The 24,044-nt window shown below is 35.7% G+C and overlaps 1 protein-coding gene across 2 annotated transcripts in view; it reads left to right on the top strand.

Annotated features, from left to right (window-relative positions):
- Positions 1-24,044, top strand: part of LOC147063482 (uncharacterized) — a 275,530-nt gene that overhangs the window by 75,034 nt on the left and 176,452 nt on the right. The window contains exons 2-4 of one of the 2 annotated variants that reach the window (XM_085959679.1): positions 770-819; positions 4,525-5,668; positions 17,944-18,621. In XM_085959679.1, coding sequence (XP_085815805.1) covers positions 4,610-5,668; positions 17,944-18,621 — 1,737 coding nt within the window. In that variant the 5' untranslated portion in view covers positions 770-819; positions 4,525-4,609. Of the gene's footprint in view, positions 1-769; positions 820-3,282; positions 3,418-4,524; positions 5,669-17,943; positions 18,622-24,044 lie in introns of those variants that run through there. The other variant, XM_085959680.1, reaches the window with a different exon arrangement.

Here is a 24,044-nt window from a genome sequence, read left to right as displayed (position 1 = left end):
TTACTTGGTAGAACTCTATTATAATGGTTTTAACAAAAAAACTTCTATGAGAAGTACCTATATATTCTATGCTAATCATTATTTCCTTTTTCGTATTCTCCCATTTCCTTTTTGATGTCGTACCCGAAACTGTTCGGTGGAGCTGTACTTATTTATATCTACCAATCGTGGAAGATTTGATGACATTTACGACTGACATATTATTATTATTGCAAACAAATTCTATCTCAAAGGTTTCGGACCACATTTCCGGGAATCGTCTCAAAAATATTTGGCAACCCTAGTTATGTGTGTGAAATAATTTCTGATAATAACCAATGTGCTAGACTTCATAATTGGAGGATAATTAATTAACAGAAGATTTATTAATCTATCATATTTATTTTATTTGTTGTGGGGGATAGATACTATTTCGCTATTATTTTGTGTTCTTCATCATAATTACTCATCCATACTTCATACTCTGTACAATAGAATTCCAATTTACAATGTTAGAGCAATTGAAATTTAGTAAAATATATTATTATGGGTTATTAAAATTCCACTGTCTGTGAGATTATATTTCAATTTAAATTTCCGACAATTATTTAAATTGAACTATTTCCATTCCGAATAAATTCCAGTCATTTCAAAAACCGGCTAGCAATTTTCCATTTTGAATTGTGAATGCTTTGTATAATTTTCAGTAGAACACCACGTTATCATTTTTTAGCTATGTTAATATCCTACAACAATATAATAAATTTATGTTATTTTTCATTTGTTTCAGGTTGTCCAACGATTCAATACTCGGGAGTCTCCATCAAATTATTCAAAATGGTATGTTTTTAAAAAAAATATTTTTTCAACTTATGTTTTCATGCAAATTGTTTATTCACTCTGAATTAAATTTAAAAAAAACTCTGTCGAATTTGACTTTCATAATATTCCACGATATTTTAGTTAATTGTTTATACCCCACCGTACGTGATGTAAAATAATTATTATTAATCTCACAAATGCACATCTCTATTCTACTACGCAGGATGCTGAGTAGAAAATTTCAAACGTTAAAATTGGGTCTAGGACGATTTGGCGCCGGTACAACTGGACTCCACGCAATTCGAAATTAAATAGACGTTAGGTACATATAGGTACTTACTTAAAAAAATATTGAATGTTATTATTTATATTTATATTTAAATTATTATATTATGATTAATATTAATATTAAATATGCACACGTAAATAATGATTTAAAATCGTGCATAATAATATGTTTAAGTTCCAACGAAAAAAAAAAAAATTTATTTTATATAAAACCTTAGGCATGGTAATTCTCAATCCGTAATAAAAAAAAACATTATGTTAACAGTAAAAAATACTAAGTAAGTAGTAGATAGAAACTGATTAAAATTCCTCGTCCACGTTCTGTATACGTATCTACGACAGAGCGGCGTACAATTGTCCTAGCGTCCAGTTGTCCCATTCCCTTAAAATTAGGGTAAATTTCGGCAGGGTAGGGACGCACCTTCGAGAGATCAAAAATAAATAGTTATAGGTATATTCGATAAATCACTGATATTTCGTTTTCCTTGTTGATAAAATCACGTAATTCCCACTTGTTTACCACGCATACAATAACTAGGTATTAAAACAAAATTAAAAATACATTATTTTCGAAACTGTTTCGAAATCTATCACAATCTAAAATTCACGCTATATTACAAGAATTACATACATAGTACGCTTATTATACATTAATTTAATATTTTCCCATGTGTCTTATCAATTCTGGTATTATCTTATCTTACATTATTGATTTTTCACATGAGAGAAGCGTAAAATTACATTGTTTATCTTTGTCATGATATATAAATATGATTTATAAAAACAAAACCAAAAATGATTAAAATATTATTCAATAATAGATTAAAAACAAAGATAGTTTATGCATCGTTGTCTGTTTCCTTGATAAATGCGGTTTTTGTGACTGTAGCCAAATTACCTATATAAACCTTTAAACCTGAGGTGTAAATTCTAATTGACACATACAGAAAGGGAAGAGATACTTAAGTCGGTCCAACCAGCTGCCGCAATATGGTCGCCACAAAGGCCAATTATATTGCATTTAAAAACTTGCGAACGTGAAGATCTCTTCACATAGTTTTGTTTATCTGTGTTGTTTTAGCTTTGTTTTACATTAAATACATATCTTATATATTATCATTAAATTAATTTATTTCTGTTAACTCTTCGTGCCTTTCTCTCCCATGGCACTTTTTATTAATTTACGTCTTTCAGTAAACTCAAGCTCACTCGAGAGCGTGGCGATCTCTACTTGACTCCCAAGACTTGGGTATCTGCTCCTGAGACATTCCCAGGCGTAAACAACTGCTGATGCTTCCCATTCAAACGTAGTGCCTCGTGATACAGTTGATTAAGACCGAGTGTTTTGCGGGGCGGGTTGGTTTCGAGGGGTCCATGTTTGTGTTGAAACATAAATAATTATGTGTATTACCCCCGTTTCAGACGGGACACCTGTGTCGCGCTCGGTATACTATAGGAGGCCTTTGTATTATGTTTATGAACTTCCCAGAGCTAATGATTCAACGCATAATTTCGCGTTATAAATTAGAACATAAAACTGGCTGCGGTAATAAAAACAAGTGTATCGGCTGCTTGAGAATGTAGCGGCCGACGGAAAAGTGTTCTGGATACGCGTTGACTCATTAGCTCCAGGGCGTTCATAAACATAATACAAAGACCCCTTTATTCGAATACAAAGACATCCTTATTATATATGAGCGCGACACCGGTGTCCCGTCTGAAACGGGCCTTAGTCGGTCGATAAGAAAAATCGTTCAGACTCATGATAAAAAAATGCTTGATCGCATGTTTAATGTTGACTGTTGTTATTATTCAAAATTTTCATATATAGATAGGTATATAGTTAGTTTGATATTATTATGTCAATGATCTTTAGAATAAAAGGTTTCCAAGTGTCTTTTTGTATAAAAAAAACATGTGCTTGCGGATCGTGGCCCGCCGGTTACCGATCACCGCAATATATTATCGCTATTTTCATTTTGTTACTGATATGGTTTGTTATTTTTTTTTATTGTATGTATAATATTATAACAGATTAACAATTAGGTAATGAAATAGGCTTCATACGGCAACAGTCGAGATTTCCGCGGTTGTGTAAATACGTGGTTTTTGTTTTCGGCTGATAAGACTAATTACCGGTAATATATTTCGGAAAAGTCCGCATACAAGGTCTGCAGTTTAGTTTCGCCTCGTCACCTATTCAAATAGCACGCTTTTACGTTTTGGTTTTATACTTTCTTGCGCTGATAATAAATAATATGTTTTGAAATTAACATTCAAAACAACGATAAGCCGTGAAATACTGTGTAACAGTGAGTCTTGGGAAATGTGAGTAAATTCATTTTTATCGTACTTATACACTGATGCGTTTTGGTGGCCTGATACGGGTCTTGAGATCGTAATATGGACAATCGGCTCAAAATTATATATCGCCACCTGGAACCAACAGTGAGATAAAGTGAAAAAAGTCGATTTTGAGATAAGCATTCCATAATATAAAAAAAAATAATAATAACCCATTTAAAAGAAAAAATACCACTGTTGCATTTATTAAAATTGTCATGGAATTTCAAAGGAACTGTGGGATAACTGTAATAACCCACTCTTAATAAAGGCATACCTACACAAAATCCTATCATTATCATCTATTATAAATAACACCCACTGCTGATTTCATGTAACGATATTATATCTATAATGCAGTTTTTTTTAAGAATGTGTTGGATTGGAATAGAATAAATATAATTATCGAATATTAATCTGCTCGGAGGTTGTTAAAATGTAACAAGTACAACACGACACGGCGCCGATAACTTTAATATTGTGCATGATCCCATTTTAACAGTTTCAAATATTTGTTATTTTAAGCGATGGATATAAAAGTAAACAGATGTTCACGATTAGCAATTAGATTTTTTTTTACATTTAAGTAAAACTCATCGACCCACAAGGATTTCTCTCTGTGACCCCGCCAAGCCAACCGGCCATGATTGGTGTATGGTGTATAATATGATTTACAAAATCTATGGCTTGATAAAACTTGTTTCTTTATTTCTCACAAATTAAATTATTATTTTTTTATAGAGGCGATACATAAAATATTCGAAGGAACTAGTGTTTTTTTCAGTAATTCATTTTGTTTATCATATTAATTGAAGGTCCGGTGATAATTAGGCAAAGTAGTACAGCTCATACCGGAAACAAGTTAATTTTGATTGATTATATATCTGGGTTAATGTCATATGTCATGACACGTTGGTCTGCAAGGAGTAATAATAACTTACAATTCGTAAAATGCAGATGGTGCGGGATATAAATTCCTAGAATGGTGCTAACTTTAACTTTTTATTATAATTTTTTAAGAATTAAATTATATTGTGTTGAATTTAATAATACTTACTATGTAACATAACAATGTTTTTTTATAAATTTCAGGCACGGCTCGCAACACCGTCGCCCTACTCCGCCAGGATGTGCGGTCTACCAATTAATCCAGTGAGCAGCACCACACTATACCACAATGAAGCTCTCGGAGACTTCGCTCGCCCACAGGGGTTCGCCTCGACCTCGGCCTGATCACAATCCGAACCCTATAGAACCCGAAATCCACGAACAGAGTACTACATTATTCAGTAGACTCCGACAAAGTGGAGGTCCATCGCAGATAGATCACAGGAAAAAAACAAATAACAGGAAGTCATTAGACCTAACTCCGAGGAAAATTCACGACATTCAAAGTGTAGCGAATAAGGTCAAGAAGTCTTTCTCGTTTGATGAGCCATGTGTAAATGCAGCGACAAACAGCGCTGTAGTTGTAGAAGATAAAAAACCTGTCCGCGTTGTCCGGTTGGGTGCCACTTACGAAAATCCAGTCACTGTCGAACCAACAACTTTCAGTAATAATGTACAACGCTGTGATAAAAATGCTCCGGTTAAGTGCATTTCAGTGATCGATGACATCGATTGTGATATTGTTAGAGGTGGAGCTAATAATCAAGAATCGCGAAAGCAATGTGAATTGTTGTCCATAGGTGAAAATAGTGCAAGTGACACAAGTTATAAGTATCTTGTAAATAGTGATTTAAATGAGTGCTCAAAACCAAGTGAAGATAGCGAGACGACATCTGCTGAAACCAAGGATTTTGTTTTAAATTTAAAGTCAACTGTAGTAGGATACTTCTCGAAACGATTAGTTGATAGTGAATCGAATCAAAATAATTCTACAACGGGTCGATCAGTGGCTGAATCTAAAAACCCTGCCGAATCCCCGACCGGTATAAAAGCAGCGCTGTCTGGTTATTTTGATAAAGTTTTATCCGAAGAATCGAGGCGACGAATATTCGGTGGCGAAAAGGCGGTTAAAGGATCCCAGGTCTCGACGGGACTTAGAAAAGATCTCTGCAGGGATCGACGAGGGCGCTCTGGGTCTCGGGCCGGATTAAGGTGCCGCAGCTCGCCGCCGCCTCCGCCCTCAGTATGTCCTGGCGGTGGTGAGGGATCGGCTGGAGGCAGGCTCTGCCGAACGTGGTACGGGGGTTACGGCACCCTGACTGAGGACGGGGACACGTTCGCCGAACAGGTGAGGATAAGTCATATGCAATGACTGTTGTACGAGAACATAATTGTATACTCGATTAACTATTGTTAATTCATGTATTTTAATAACCGATGTGAAAGATCTTGGCATAATTTTTAATTCTTTATTATCTTTTCACTCGCCCGTCACCTCTACATCTATGCGTGTAAGTAAGCTTCTGGGATTTATCATGTGACAAGCTAAGCCATTCAAGAATCCAACTGTGTTACTGACACTTCGTCTCGTTATTGTCTTCTTCAATCTGGAGCCTTTATGAAGTTTCTTACAACCTTATTTTAGACCGCGTCCAGAATAAATGTATTCGATGTCTGTATTGCAACACACATATAAATGAATAACTATTTTCCTTTCGATTATTCGTGAAACGTTTATTTTCCGGCTGCTTTTCTTCAAGTCATGCTCGCTTTTCACTCTCTTCACGATCGCAGGTCACTTCTGCTCTTAATACATATTTAATTAACCCACTCTTACCAGGGCGGTTTCTAAACATGACTTTTTGAAGGATTATTTATATTTTTTCTTCTTTTCTGAGGATACTGTTTGCTTTACATTTTTTACAACGTTTTTCTTAGCTCGTATTCTTATTTGTCCGGTAGTTGTTTGTCCGGTATAAATCTTGCAATCGATTTTTAACTAACTTCCCGACTAGCTAGACATTTGAAACTTTTAGAATATATCAGAACACTATGCCAATGCATTTTTTAATACTTTTAGCCATCTTTAAGTAGAATTGAATTCATTTTCAGTTAATTCTCTTTTGTATAAAAACTTATTTCGACACCATTATTGGTTGCTAGGGGTCTGGGGTCCTAGCAACTAAATTATTAATATATACGTACGTTACTATGGAAATCAATATGACATGTCAAATTGACATTTCAGTATTATTTCTATCAAGTACAATGTTTTTGATCGTTTAAGCTAGTCAAGTCAAGTTTATATGATTCAACAGAAAATTTAAAAACGTTGTATATAAAAAGTTCTTTTTATCTTATAATTATAAATATAACTTATCTGATTATAACCAGCTCTTTTTAAATTTCAATGCGGTGTTATGAACGATTTTTTTATAATTTAATAAATTAATTATTAACGCATGGTATTTTCAGTTGACCATGGAAGAATTGTAGGTACAAAGATCATTAGCTTTTAGATAAGTTTTATCCTAATATATGACAGAGCAATCGATTCAGTTTTACAAGAATTTAATAGACATGCTTACTTATCTGTTATAATATATGTATTATATTTGTTGCTATTTTTTCATGAAAATGTTACGAAGTAGTACAAGTTAGATTATTTTATATTGCGTATATATTTCAGTCATCATTATAATATTTTCTCTCTGTCCATCACCATTTCCCCCCGTTTTAGTTATTCGTCAAAGCGGACAGATTCGATTTAAAACTTTTCGAGAAAAATTCTTAACTTTTTCCTCCTTCTGTCTTTTTTCTTTCTTCTCGGCGATATTCTAATATATATTTTTCCCACTGTTGCTCTTGAAAACTTTTTTTAATATTCGTTCATTAAAGTTTTTTTACCTTCTTTGAAAGAAACATAAAAGTCACAATTCTCACGAAATACCGGCTGTACAGCTGTCAGGTAAGATAAAAATCGAATACTTTTTGAAATCTGTGACATTCAGAAAAAATAAGCCAGTCTAAATCATCCCACCCACGGTGGCCGCGCGGCTTAAGCGTTGGACTATAACGCCCGGGGGTCCCATGTTCGAATCCTGGTTCTGGCAAGTACACATATTGTTTTTCAATTTGTGTGTGAGTCAGGGTATGGACCTAATAGGTTAAGCAAGTGGCTGACATCCATTTCTCGTAAAAAACAAAATCTGTTAATACAAACCTCTACTCTGTTGAGGCCCATACGATCCTATTAGGATCGGACATGGTCGAAAACAAACTATTTAAGTAATGAATTTTAAAACATTATATTACGGTGTTATTAACTTGATAATATTATTATAATGCGTCGATCATACCTTCAAATCGGTTACTCAATAAACAAATGTTAACATACTTTAATAAGAGGATACACGAGTGAAACACAAAAAATGCAATGTTTCTAGACACTTTTATTCATAACAGCTTATGAATTAAATATAATATGATTATTTCATATATGTTTATTTATCCAATCTTCAGATGCTGTTTTATAATCCATCGCAAACAAAATAACGTTTTCCTCGAAATATCGAAGAAATAAATGCAATAATCGTCGTAGTAACTTTTCATATACTTAGTTGGTTTGTTTTTTGATTCACTTCGAAATTATATCGATTATATCAAATATTGCACTATTTTTAATTTGATATAGAATTGCTCAAGCCTCTCATTTTCAGTCTCTCTGGCTCTGACAGCGTTGTGAAAGGCGTTGGTCGTGGATATGCAGAAAAAAATCAAGTGTTCAATTGCAATAATCTGTCAGTAGAATTACAAAAAATATGACTGAAAAAGTATTCTGGCAATCGAAAAAAGCTTTCGAATGAATAGTTAAGCCAACCCGAAAATAATGATAACGTATGTTTAATTCTATTTACATAACAATTAAGATCTAAGAAATCGTGCTTTTGGGTTACATGTAAATTGGGCAATGGGACAACTGGAAGCCAGGACAATCGGACGCCGCACTGTCGTCGACACGTAAACAGAGCGTAGACAGTAATCAGTTTCTACCTACTACTTAGTAGTTTAAATCCATTTTACTCATATCATAATGTCTTTTTTATTTCTGATTGAGAATTACCATGCTTAAGGCATATAAAAATAAAAAACTCTTTTTTCGTTGGAACTTTTAAACATCTGCACGATTAAATCATTATTTACGTGTGCATATTTGAATTCTCACCAACTATTAAATCATAATATAATAATTTAAATATAAATAATAATATTAAATATTTTTTTTTAAAGTACCTATAAGTACCTTACGTCTATTTATTTCCGAATTGCGTGGCGTCCAGTTGTCCCGGCGTCAAATCGTCCTAGACCCGTAAATTGTAGGTAAAACATTTCACCGTGGCACAGTTCGCCGTGAGCTTTCTTATCGGAAAGAGATGACCGTATACCTACTATGCGGTCTCCAATTTTATTAGATTCATTTTGAACATTAATTCAATTTTCATTGCTGATTTTGGGAAAATTCATGAATTTAAGAATGAAAACCTAACCTAACCTAACAAATAATCCAGTATATCAGCTATTTTCAAAATTTGTTTGCTGCTGGTTTCCTGTAAAGTGTAAACCGACAAGAACCATGTTTTATTTAGACATGAACTTTATGTCAGTTTGTACTGTACGACCCAAAGAGGTTGGACGGTCTTTACTATACGGCTATATATTGCCGATACAACATTTCACGGTGAAGTGTGATACGGGGAACTGCAACGTATAAGTTTCCGGAGACGGTGCTTTTGATGGCAGTCGATCTACGGAGAAATTCCTGTGATTTCGCGACTATTTCATGGTATCCTAAAATCATTTTAATTCATATTATTTTTTTAAAGTATCTATTGTCATCTCCCTCCATTTTCGAACGTGAAAAGATGCTGTCACTTTTTTTTCGTCTGGGTTCGGGACTTGGAGGTGGACAAATAACACACCGGAATTGTGATCAGAAACGACGAGTTTTATTTCTACTAGGTTACTACATTTATATAATATTTTTTCGGAGGACGAAATGTATATGTTTACGATTTGGCTGTTTGCAGCGTTCTGTCGCGCCAAAAAAACGGCCGCTTACGAAGCGATACCAATGCGGCGTTGCCAATATGAAATTTTGCCGCCAACCATACGTACAACGTTGCCGGTTTATTATTATTTATTTGCGTAATCAACCCTTACTATTTGTCGGCTTGGTACCGATTAGGGCTTCTCCAGATTCACAGAGACATCCCCAAATGGGGACCATTTGGGAGTGTAACACTATTAAAAGTAAGTATGTGAAATACATAATAGGACATTTTATAACATAAAATTGTTAAACCTTATTTTAGGGTGATTACGTTATTTGTAAACAAATAAAATAAATATGCATTACAAAGAATAACGGACACAATTTAAATACAAGTATTAATTTGTCTTTCTTCAAAAAGTTGCACATATATTATTGTTATTGGCATAAAGGCATTGTCTCCAATAACAAAGAAATACGTGACATATTGAATTGGAAACATCACTGTCATTAGGTAAGCGTATAACACACGTGTCGCCAGTTGACAGTGAGCCCACTTGCGTTTCATTTATCAATTAGAATTAGTTCATAAAAATTGTGCAACATTGTATGCCATTAAATAGTATTATTTAATACTACACGTTCGGCAGTTACATTATACCTAACTCGTGTATGATTGTTTTCCGAGTTTGGTGTTTTTTTATGACATTACTCTTGTTACACTGTTGCATGGGTTGATTAGATAACGTTGGAAATTATTATTACAGATTGAGATTACAGTTCCGTTTATTATTTATTAAATAATTACATTAATTGTTGACTGATAAGATGGTGTTACCTAGATTCCCATCTTGGAGAGGGGGAGGACAGGCAAATGGAAGAAACAAGCAGTTACGCACGTAATAAATTATTGAAGTGGATTGAAAGATGAATAATATTATGCTAACGGTGCTTTATTTTTTGTTAAACTGAGTTCAATTTATTTCGTCGAGGTGACATTATGGACATGCGCATATGCTATATAGTATACGCCTCAGTGGCGAAGGGTGAAGGTAGGCTGTTAAGAGCGTACATAAGTGAAACGGCAAATAATTTTCAACTATATAGGTGCTCAGTCCTCATCGTGAATCTCTGTGGCAAATTCTGCTAGGCTATGGTGTCCACGGAAACTGGTCGCCGTGATAAGTGCTCTCTACACCAATACAGAGTGTCGCGTGAGAGCAGCCGGAACATCCTCTGACCTCTTTGAAATCACGTCAGGAGTCAACCAAGGATGTGTACTTGGCTCTTTCTTTTTATCATCATGATGGATTTCATAATGCGTAAGACGGTTTGCCCCGACAGTGGGATACGCCTACATCATGATGACACAACCGATCTATGCGAAGAAAGACTGTGCGACTTGGAGTATGCAGACGACGCAGTCGTGTTTGACTCGACGATCGAAAGGTTGGAGGTAACCGTGAACAGGCTAGCCGTGAACTCGATGCGTATGGGTCTTCATCTGAATGCCGCTATGACCAAATCCATGTGCAGTGCTGCATGCATCGACGCCGAAACTCCTCTTCGGGTTTCTGGTCTGCCCGTCGAGCTGGTGTCCAGATTCAAATACTTGGGTGCCACGGTTGCCGATGATGGTGGTATTTCTAGTGAGCTTGGAATCCGCATGGGTGTGGCGGGCTCTGCGTTCAACCAACTTGGAGTCGCATGGAGGTCAAGGCTGTATTCTGTGAGGACCAAATGTCGTTTGTTTAACGCGTGCGTGCTACCTGTGCTCCTGTATGGCTGTGAGACATGGCATCTTACTCAGCTTCAAGAGTCTCGGCTTTTGAGCTTTGAGAATCGATGTCTCCGCCGAATCTTAGGGGTACATTGGTACGACCGCGTTACAAACACCCGAGTTCGTGAGCAGACACAACAGCCTTCGGTGATTGAAGTTATCACGAAGAGAAGATTTACGTAGCTGGGACATGTATTCCGGATGCCGCCAAAGAGTGCGGCACTTCGTACCCTTGTGGCACAGCCTCAAGGGTTCCGTCGCCGTGGCCGGCCCTCCCTCACCCTGCAGCGATGCTACAAAAGCGACCTACGTGCTTCAGGTCTGACATGGCGGGAGGCGCAGGAGTTGGCGATGGACCGAGGGAAGTGGCGCCAACTTGTGCTTGCCCTATGCTCCAACGTTGGGACGTGACAGGGTGAAAGAAGAAGAAGAAGATATAGGTGTGACGAAATTTTGGACTCGCTAGCAATAAGAAGTCGAGCTGTGAACACGTCAATTTGTTTCGTAATGGCGACGGGGGTATTAATTCTTAAATCGTGTAAAGATGACTAAAAAACCTTACCCATTTACTTGAAAAAGAAAACATATCAATGAATATACTATTATTAGTAATATAACAATAAACATAACATTAAATGGACGCATGTTGGATTTTTATGACAAATTATATTTCGTTCGGCTCGCGTCATTTGTACAATCCGCGCATCGCCTAGTCACGAACTTTTTAGACCATGCCGCAGCTGAGCTCAGCCTTAAGATCCGACATAAATATAGTGCACACTAAATTTCGTCATTCAAACGTATTTGTTTTCATTGAACTAAGACTACAATGTGTGGATTGTGTTTGTTAGCTTTTAAAATTCAATTAAACCCTGCCTAATCCAAGCCCTAGTAGACAATAATAAAAAAATATTCGTTAAATTATGCCATTAAACCGTACATAATTTTAGATATTTTATAGATAGAAGAATATTTTTTATCGATTTTGGTTTGGTTTAGGCATGGCTTAATGAATTTAAAAGAAAAACTAACCAACACCAATAAAAGTATATATATTCTTAATTTAACGAAAACAAATAAGTACCTATGACTGAAAGAATGTGCACATTTTTTCGGATCCCTTATATCATACCTAAACTATTATGGTTTGGTTTAGGCAGGGTTTAATTGAATTCTAAAAACTAACCAGCATAATCTGCAAATTGTAGTCTTAAGTTCAATGAAAACAAATACGCTTGACTGACAAAGTTTAGTGTGCATCATTTATGTCAGATCTTAATAGCCTACCTCCACCCTTCGCCACTGGTACGCCTGAATGTTTGTATTTGGCTTTAAAGAGACCACGTTTCATCAAGATGACATTAATTGAATCCATTAGGTGGCATCAATATTTTTTCATTATACGGGTGAGTTGTCTTATCCGGTTGGGCATTTTACCGATGTGGAAGCCTTCATATTTATAAAATATGTACACCATTGTCCGCACAACGATCTCGGATGACAGACGTTGTGTGGACAAGCTGCATTATATAAATTTGAAGGCTGTCACATCGGACAGTCATCTTGGATCACGGATTTCTGACGTTCGGTTCGGAACGTGGACATACGACCTTAAACTACAGATCTGTCTATGACTGATGCGATTTAATCGTAATATCTGATGTTATTGAATTCCGTCATGGAAAAGATGTGAGTTCGAATTCCGTTCGAATCGCGTTTTTTCTTTTGTTTTTCTATTTGGATTTTTAAAATTAAGTTTATTCCTTAATACGATTTCATTCTTAAATCCTAAATATCCTAATTATAATTAAAATTTCTTATTTATATGTTAATGAGTTAATCACGTTGGCAGGCAGGTATCCAGGTTCAATGCATGACTTCTTGATAAATAATACGATATGATATTTCGTCTTATCACCGACTCAGTTATGAATAATCAAATAAAATCTTGAATTAAGTATACAAGCTCTAGCCAAGGTCGGTATAGAATTTACAATAATAACTTTTATAATTTATACTGAAACTGAATCATTAAAAAAATGGTTTTAATAATTTTATTGTGACTACCTCTATGAATAAATAAGTTCAAATTTAATCATCATCATTGTATTGTTGATTACGCCATCTTTCGCTCTACAACACTTGACGGATCTTGGCCTACTGTAGAAATATTCTTCATTATTGCTATCCAATTATTTAAGTCAATGTTCATCAAATATTCTGTGGCAGAGCCCAGCCATCTCAGTTTCGACCTTCCAGGCCTTATACCTTTCTAAGGGAAATACGTACGTACCTTTCGGGTAATTTCGCCATCACCCTATGTGGGCAGCCGATCCAGCGGGTCTAGGACGATTTGTCGCCGGGACAACTGGACTCCACGCAATTCGAAAATAAATAGTCGTTAGGTACTTAAATGTACTTTAAAAAAAAAATTATAATACATATTATTTATATTAAAATTATTATATTATGATTTAATAGTTGGTGAGAATTTAAATATGCACACGTAAATAATGATTTAATCGTGCATATGTTTAAGTTCCAAGGAAAAAAGAGTTTTTTTTTATTTTTATATAAAGTACTAGCTGAAGTACCCGGCTTCGCACAGGGTCGCTTCGTGGCTATATTTATCTTAGATATTTGAAAAATAATAAGAGGTAATTATTTTTTTAATATTAAAATATCTGTGTAATACAATATGGCAATATGAAAATAATTCTAATAAGAGTAAAGGTCAAATATAAGAACACTAAACTAAAATCGAATCCAAAATATGAAAACGTTATTAATGTTATTAATATGTAGTAAAAAAAAATCAAAATTGGATGGAACAAACATACAACAAACTTTGTATGTTATATAATAATAATTTAGAAACCTTCGCAGGTGTGCGCACACAACTGACAAAAGTTTCATCGCAATCGGATGAATGGTATAGGAATGCATACGAATAGTAGAAGAAGATGATTGTCTAATTCAGAAATCTTCGTGGGCATGCGCATGACAACTCACCAAAGTTTCATTGCAATCGAATGAATGTTATAGGAACGCATACGAATAGAAGAAGAAGAAGATGGTTGTACTAATTCAGAAACCTTCGCGGGCTTGCGCACAACAACTGGTCAAAATTTCATCGCAATTGGATGAATGGTATAAGAACGCATACGAATAGAAGAAGATAGAATAGAAGAAAAAGAAGAAGAAAATGGTTGTATCAATTCAGAAACCTTTGCGGGCGTGAGCACAACACTTGATCAAAATTTCATTGCAATCGGATGAATGGTATAGGAACGCATACGAATAGAAGATAGAATAGAAGAAGAAGATGGTTGTACTAATTCAGAAACCTTCGCGGGTGTTGGCACAATTACTGACGAAAATTTTATTGCAATCGGATGAATGGAATAGAAACGCATAAGAATAGAAGAATATAGAATAGAAGAAGAAGAAGAAGAAAATAGTTGTACTAATTCAAAAACCATTGCGGGTGTTACCACAACAACTGACGAAGGTTTCATCGCAATCGGATGAATGGTATAGGGACCATACGAATAAAAGGAAATAGAATGAAGAAGAAGAAGAAGAAGAAGATGGTTGTACTAATTCAGAAACCTTCGCGGGTGTTGGCACAATTACTGACGAAAATGTTATTGCAATCGGATGAATGGAATAGGAACGCATACGAATAGAAGAATATAGAATAGAAGAAGAAGAAGAAGAAGAAGATGGTTGTACTAATTCAAAAACCATTGCGGGTGTTACCACAACAACTGACGAAGGTTTCATTGCAATCGGATGAATGGTATAGGGACCATACGAATATAAAAAGATAAAATGAAGAAGAAGAAGAAGATGATGATTTTTCTAATTTAGAAACCTTCATGGGTGTGCATACAACCACTAAAAGGAAATAGAATGAAGAAGAAGAAGAAGAAGAAGATGGTTGTACTAATTCAGAAACCTTCGCGGGTGTTGGCACAATTACTGACGAAAATGTTATTGCAATCGGATGAATGGAATAGGAACGCATACGAATAGAAGAATATAGAATAGAAGAAGAAGAAGAAGAAGAAGATGGTTGTACTAATTCAAAAACCATTGCGGGTGTTACCACAACAACTGACGAAGGTTTCATCGCAATCGGATGAATGGTATAGGGACCATACGAATAAAAGGAAATAGAATGAAGAAGAAGAAGAAGAAGAAGATGGTTGTACTAATTCAGAAACCTTCGCGGGTGTTGGCACAATTACTGACGAAAATGTTATTGCAATCGGATGAATGGAATAGGAACGCATACGAATAGAAGAATATAGAATAGAAGAAGAAGAAGAAGAAGAAGATGGTTGTACTAATTCAAAAACCATTGCGGGTGTTACCACAACAACTGACGAAGGTTTCATTGCAATCGGATGAATGGTATAGGGACCATACGAATATAAAAAGATAAAATGAAGAAGAAGAAGAAGATGATGATTTTTCTAATTTAGAAACCTTCATGGGTGTGCATACAACCACTTACCAAAATTTCATTGCAATCGGATGAATGGTATAGGAACCATACGAATAAAAGAAAATATAATGAAGAAGAAGAAGAAGATGATCATTTTTCTAATTCAGAAACCTTCATGGGTGTGCATACAACCACTTACCAAAATTTCATTGCAATCGGATGAATGGTATATGAACGCATACGGGACAGACACACAGACAGACTGACATACAGACAGACATTCATTTTTATATATTAGTATAGCCTATACTCTTCCCGCAAGTGCAAGCAATAAGTTTACAAAGTTTTATCGCAATCGGATGAACGGTATGGCTGCGCATTAAATACGAACAAACAAACACACAAATATTAATTTTTATATATTAGAAGATATGCATGGTAATTCTCAATCCGCAATAAAAAAACGTTACGTTAAAAGAGTAAAATGAATTAAAACTACTAAGTAGTAGATAGAAACTGATTAAAATTCCTCGTCTACGTACTGTTTACGTGTCTACGACAGTGCGGCGTCCAGTTGTCCCATTCCCGATCCAGCGCAGTCTTTGCACATTTATAATGTCACGTGATAGTTTTTCCCTCATTCAGCGAAGAATATCTCATACACGAAGTTCAATAGACGAGAAAGATAATGAAACCATGTCAATCGGAATCTACGTAGGGAGACAAGTAACAGAAATGATATTTTAAACTAAGTACAGCATTTGGACGGAATATTTATTTGTATTTCGTATTTTTATGTACATGGGGCTTAGCTGTATGTAACAAAAGTAACCGGGTCATGGCCCCCACAAGAGGGGGGGGGGCTGACAGGGCTCTAGCCTGGAGGCCCGGGCTCAGGAGGGGCCCGGTGAGGTTAGTCGACCAGATAAGTGAGATTAACACACATCAAAAATTTTACTTTAATAGTAAAAAAGTCGCCTGCAGCGCTATTTTCCTTCAATAATATTATTATTTAAACTTATGTGGTTATACGATAAAATTATTAATTGTGTGTCGATACTCGACAATTCCATAATTCAAATGGATTTATTAAAATATACAAAAAAAAAACTCTCAATATACACATTAATTTTACCGCATACACCATTTGAAAAACGCGACTGTGGAGCGTCATACTGCCTTTATCTTTAGCGATAGGTAGGGGGGCCCGCCAAAGATCCTAGCCAGGGGGCCCGCTTCAGTATATGGGGGCCATAAACCGGGTATCAATATACTTAACCACCAAAATTATCTCCTACGTCAGATGAAGGATATGGCACAGAAAGATGAAGATATGTTAAAATAAATTTAAAATTGAATCAATATTTGATTTGGTAGATAATGTGAAATTTTGATTTGATTAATAGATAATTAAGTAGATAGAAATAAAATAATACAAACCCATGTTCGTTTATTTTTATGTAAACCGAAAAACGCATCTGATTTGGTATTATGTTTTGACAACTTTCTCCGCGGAAATGTATCTTACTTATACATTTAAACATAATAATCTTCACTAATGACTTCATTATCACAATTTTGTTTTTTTTATTCATAATTATTTGTGTATTTCATAAGTTTAGAAATTTTGATTATTTAGAAACACGTGAAAACGACCAGTTGTGTACTTACTTACACATTTTATAATATATCGTCACAACGCTCTGATGATTATCATTACTAAACTGTATTAAATACGAGGCTATGTATTTTCAAAATAAACAAGAATTCCGAACTCATATACTGGTATAAGTTGATAAATTATTATGAATACTATTCAGTTTCCATACTTATGATAGAGAAGTCAACACGTGTTCTATAAATCACTGTACGCACAAGGTGAGATTGGTGTGATGTTTGCGAAGTTAAATGTAAATATAGACAAAGTGAGAGAAAATATTGTCATATCCACATTTAAACTTGTATCGTATGATTGTACAGTAGAATAATTAAATTTAACCGCCGAACAGATAATAAATAAAATTTCGATAGGTTATAATATACCAATACAGTAAATTTTGACGCAAGGTTTTGAATATGTTAGTGTCCTACGAAAATGAACCACGCATTATAGACGTGCAATAGTAATATGTGTAATACACCAATATTAAATAAGCGTCAGTGCATAAACCGAGAGCAGTTATTAGTACTCGACATACGACGTATTCTTGACACGTGTTTAAATTTATCAGAGAAATAATGACAATATGTAAAACTAATTTTGCCGAGACCTACATATTATGCCCGGATCTGTTCATATATTATATTATATATATTTAATTGTAATAATTTGATTTCCAGAACCCCCCTGGCGTGGTGGCGGGTTTGAGTGGCGCGGGGTGCGGCGGCGGGCGGCGGCGTGCCGATGCGCGTCGCCGCCGCCTGCCGCTCGACCACCCGCACCACCCGCCCAGCGCGGCCGCCGCGGCGAGGCTCTCGGCCAGCACCGTCAGCCTCAACATTCTGCCGCGCATCTCCGCCGCGGTCATCCCGCTGCGCCGCAAGGACCGGGCGGACGCGGACCTCTCCAAGTCGGCGGCGCCGTTGCTGCAGCGCGAGAACAGCGCGCCGGTCCTCAACATGAACTCGCCGACGTCGCCGCTGACTCCACAGCACCTGTCGACGCTGAAGAGAACCGACTTCAGCAAATCGGCCGCTCCTCTTATCGGACTTCAAATGGACGATCCTTTTGCCAGTGGCATGTCCGGTATGAGAAAGTGTGAGACTGTTTCCGGGTTCAGTGGTTTTGAGCCTCAGAGGGCGGTGAATAGGCTCAGGCCTGGTGGTGTTTGTTCGAGGTGTAGTAGTTTGTTGTCGCTCGCCGCGAGTGGGTCGCGATACTCGCTGGGTGCCGCTGGCGGGTTCGTCGCTGTGACTAGTGTCGATGAGGAGACTCTGTTGTGTAAATTGTGCTTGGAGGACGTACCTTCGAATGAAGTCACCAACATCGAGCACTGCGGGTGCTCCTTCTGCACTAAGGTGAGCTCGACTTTTTGTCAATACTGTTACCATGCATTTTTAATCATTGACGACCCCAAGGCAAGAACATGTTAACTAGTAAAACATGACTTTTGAAGATATTTAGACATTTGCGAATTGGCATGTAGTCTAACCATTTATAGCAAATATTTATAGTGAAGCTTGTGGTTAAAGAATGAAATAAACAGACGTAGAAGATATTTAATATTTTTTTGCCCTAATTATTCAATATGCAAAACCATATTTTGCCATAAGAATTCCAATACCTAGTTATGAAGGAATATTATAGCAAAAACATGTTAAGGTGCAAACATGTCGAGACTCGTTATTTTGAGTGGAATATCTCTTAATATTTTTTATAGCTTTTAGATAAAACCACGCTTGTCAAATCCACCATTCCCATACGAATCGAAACATCAAATCGACAATTACGGTACCTACCTATTATGGTCACCAGAGCGCTGGAGCGGAACCTTTTTTGAGTTGCCCCGCTCCAGCTCCGCTCCAGGACCTAATACTTGCTCCGCTCCATTTTAATAAGTATTATATTATGTATACAAATGTTAAAAAAAATAAGTAGTTTTAAAATAATCGTCATTTTCATTATTAATTCTATTAAACAAAAACGACAGCAAATCGTCTCTCATTATTTGCCTCTTCCGTCAAAAAGGTGAGAGTATTTATCACTTAGCAGTGTTGCCATATTTCAAATAATTCCAGTGTTGTGAAGTGTAAAAAAAAACTATTTTCATTGGATTTTAGGACGAAAATTTAATAATAAAAAAACATCCGTAGCAGTGGAGCACTACAAATTTTCGGTGCTCCGGCTCTGCTCCTGCTCCAGGTAAAATCCCGTTGCTCCAGTGCTCCGTGCTCCTGCTCTGAGCTCCGCTCCAACACTCTGATGGTCACCATAGATTTGAAGAACCTATTAACTGAAAAAAATATGGCAGCATGTTAACTCGAGCTTAATATTATATCCATGCTGTAATTTGACGTAATTAACTTATTTAAAGATTGCAGTTAACATTGTTTCAAATGCTGTGGCCACTTTCGAGCAATAATAGTTAGTTTACTGAAAAGAGCATCCAAAATTAAGGCTAATATCTACATACTATAACTGATTTTCGATAAAAAATGTGGTTAACATGTTTTTGCCTTTGGATCTTCATCACCTACTGTTTATCTTAGACTATTCCCATTCGTCGACATCACACCGAGTAATCATTCTAACATAAATCATGTGCCTATGTTCTTTCTATTTACCATCATTATTTATAATGTTAGATAGTTAAGTTAGCTAGCTTTCAATATTTGCTTAGGCAAACAAAAAGTTTTAAGAACTCTTTCACATTACATATAGTGAGACGCAAATACTTATATAACTGATTTTCATATCGAATGGCGAGGCTTTCTCTCCTTGAATGATATATCGATTCTCTGAATATTCAACTTTACACGGAACTTTACACATTGATACACGTACGTATACGTGTGAAAATATTTTCAAGATTTTTCTTTGTGCCATTTGGCAGAACACAGATTTAAATGCTATCATTTAAGTAGTAAAAAATTGTTGGCTACATAATATTATTTGTAAAAATGTATTACCTATATCACTCGTGTGACAATCGAAATTGCTATCGACTATACTCTATTTTGTGGAATTTATTTGACAATTGTCCTGATTAGTGTACCCAAATATAATTCATAAAAATACTCCAGATACGGGTAAGACAATTAGCTAGATGGCAGAAAGTTATACTAAATTTTCTCAACAATAAAAATACAGTATAACCTCGTTTTTACGTGCACGGAATTCACGTTTTCCCGGAAATTGCGTGTAATTTTTTCAGTCCCGATGTAATTCAGTACATTTAATACCCGCATTTACGTTTTTCTTTCCCGCGATTTACGTCGGAAATATTCAAAATATGCGGGTTACGCGCGCTTCTGAAGAACTGTCTGATGAAGTAGAGGTTGATATTCCGACAAAAGAAGAAGCGATGATGTTCACCGAAGGTTTAAAAACCTACTTTACAAGCTTTGCTGATATTCAAGATGACACTTTTAAATGTTTATATAGTCTTAAAAGAGAATTACATAACAAAAAAAACAAAAATGCAACAAACTGATATACATGATTTTTTCAATAAAAATTTAAATTGAATGTTGTTTTTTAATAAAACGTTATTTTTTTAGAAACATAAAATTTAAATGTTCTTTTTTTCAATACCCCCCTTTTTCATTTTCCCTCCAATTAGGTTTTTTTTCCAGTTCCTTAAAAAACGTAAAATAGGGTTTATACTGTATATAGATATAGACAGTTTAGGCGGCTAACTTATTGTCACAATTATAATACCTCCCGACCATGTCCAATCCTAATAGGATCATATGGACCTCCACAGAGTCACGGTTTGTTTTAACAGATTATAATTCCTCAATACTTAAATATTATAAACTACCCTCGATAGCCGCCGATAGCAACATTGTGTATATAATAAATGCACTGGTATAATATTCAGTTTTATTATGACAATTTTAAAGTTGTTTGCTGTGTCGAAAAACGCTAGATGTAACACCATACGCCATAATATGCATCATATTACATATCGCGAGCCTACTACATACTACAAGGTTCCAAGTGTTCGTCCTTGAAAAAACAAACACAACAATGAAGTAGTATTCTAAGCTGCCTCATTGTTACTTTTGTTTCTCCAAGGACAAACACTTAGAACCATGTAGTTCTCCACTCGCGATATGTTGGCAACGCTCGCCCTAACTAAATGTTATACCTAAGCATAGTGTATGCAGTGGTATATTCATCTTGGCCGTGCTCGCTCGGGTAGTTTTTTTTAATACCTACGTTTATTTTTGTACCTATCTTGGGATCCAGGTCCTTCATTCAAGCCATAATACACCGAAATAGGTTCAGTGTACATTTATTACGTAATTATATGAAACTCTCAGTTTCAAATCCCCCTTAAACGGTTTTTGAAAAATTTTGAATTAGATATGTAGGCATTTAGACGAATATTTTTGTTACCTATATGATGGCCAAAAATTGAACTTTAAAAAACGCGAAAAACCGTCAATACGTATGATCAAAAATTAGTGTAAATTTCAAAACCCGCTAAAATGGTTGGGTGTGCTTTTCAAATGATCTTAAAATGGATAAGCCAAAATACTCTTTAGAATGTGCGAATGAAATAATAAATACATAAAATTCGCAGATTTAATAGATATGAGATTTTCTCATATTTCTCAAAACTACCTAAAATAGTTTTAGGGGGTTTTGAAACCAGGCGCTTCATATATCAATTATTATTATACTGAATTGAGCCTCACTATGGATTTGGTTTAGCGCCAGTGTCAAGCCGTGTTTGCGGGTTCCAATCCCGAGTCCGGCAAAAAATATTCTTTCTTTCAACCATGTCCGATCCTAATAGGATCATACGGGCCTCCACAGAGTAGAGGTTTGTATTGACAGATTTTGTTTTTTTACGAGAAATGGATGTCAGCCACTTGCTCAACCTATTAGGTCCATACCCTGACACACACAAATTGAAAAACAATATGCGTACTTGCCAGACCCAAGATTCGAACCTGGGACCCACAGCGTTATAGTCCAACGCTTAAGCCACCCAGCCACCGTGGGTGTTATTATTACTTATTAATTTGTTTGATCCATAATACGAACTTAATGCTTTGGGTTAGTGACTAAAGTAAGAACCATTCCTCGTAGTCTGCTAATATAATTTAAACTCTGTGGAGACCCATTTACTATGCTTAGAATAGAAAATGGAAGGTAATCTACTTTTTTATTGTGAAATAATAGTGTGCACATTACGTCTCATTAGTGTGTAGTATTCTTGAATATATTGTGTTGTTTATCCGGAGCACTCTCGTGTAGTTTCCTACAAGCTTATTTTAGAGCGCGTCTTGAAGAAATTTCTTCGATGTTTTCATTCAGATACAACTATTCTTCAAACGATTATTTTCCGACTGCCTTTCTTCATGCCATACTTGCTTTTCATTCTCTTCAAGCTCGTATGTCACTTCTGCACCGCGATTTCCTAACTATCGTCTCGTGTGGCACCAGACGACATGACGTCACAATTACGTCATGTCGTCTGGTGCCACACGAGACGATAGTTAGGAAATCGGGCTGCTGCTCTTACGTGCATACTTCAGTGAAACGGAAAATAATTTTCATCTATAGGTGCGACGAAATTTCGATAGCGATAGTCGAGCTGTGAACACATCAATTTGTTTTGTGATGGAGTCGGTCGTATTAATTCTTAAATCGTGTAAAGATGACTAAAAAACGTTACCCATTTACTTGAAAAAGAAAACATGTCAATGAATATATTATTATTACTACTAATATAACAATAAACATAACATTAAATGGACGGATGTTGAATTTTTATGACAAATTATGTTTTGTTCTGCACGCGTCGTTTGCACAATCTTCGCGTCGCGTAGTCACGATCGTTTTAGACCGTGCCCCAGCTGTAGTATAGCCTTAAGACATTTGTGCCTGCTCTCACTGTGGATGATTTTCAATCCTGACCATAATGACAATCGTCATCGAGTGTCACTATATGTGCGTCAAAGTAGACGAATCTCAAGATATACGAAATTCTTGATAATAAATGTGTTTCGGGCCGCACATAAAAGCTTAAAGGGCCGCAGGTTGAGTATCGCTGGCCTAGAGCATATTTCAAAATATCGGTAGAGCGGGGGGGGGGGGGGGGGCACCACCTATTATTTCAAATCAAATTTATAGTTGGACATAGGTAATAAATAATACACAAAATAATAATTTTAAAATATAAAAAAATTGTTTATTTTCTGTAAAATGAATACATGTCACAGTTGCCTCATACACACAAAGTAAACGTTATATACAAATTATAATATCAATCTCAAAGTCAGTGTGATCTTTGGCATTACATTTCGACTGATTATTATAGATACATACATTAATCATGATGTTTACATGAAGGTATAATATTCATTAATTTCGTTTAAAATATGCCATGGGAACATCGTCCAATGTATCAAGATAGAAGTGAATTATTATTTATAGTCAAATTACTGGACTTGCGCTCGCCATTTTCAAGTGTACGTGACAAATAATATAAGTAATATAAGTGAAATATAACTTATAACAAGTATAACATACAAGGCGAGCCAAAAATACCGAAAGAGGATATCAAAACTCGAGAATCATCAATCAAACTAAACTGTCGCTTTTGAAAGGCGATCGTGATAAACTGGCATTGTACAAAACTGATTTCGATGCTCGTTTACATACATTTTAAATGAAAGCTAATATAATATGTACACAAAAGACGCGGTTTTATAAACATGATTATAAATTGTCTTAATTAAACTTGGTTTCCAGAATGGATTCA

Source organism: Rhyacophila brunnea, unplaced genomic scaffold (assembly GCF_057557595.1).
Source record: "Rhyacophila brunnea isolate RB1 unplaced genomic scaffold, BYU_Rbru_1.0 scaffold_9, whole genome shotgun sequence".
In the NCBI taxonomy this organism is placed as follows: Eukaryota; Metazoa; Arthropoda; class Insecta; order Trichoptera; family Rhyacophilidae; genus Rhyacophila; species Rhyacophila brunnea.
The sequence above is the reverse complement of the archived record's forward strand: the minus strand, read 5'-3'. Positions and strand labels throughout refer to the sequence as shown.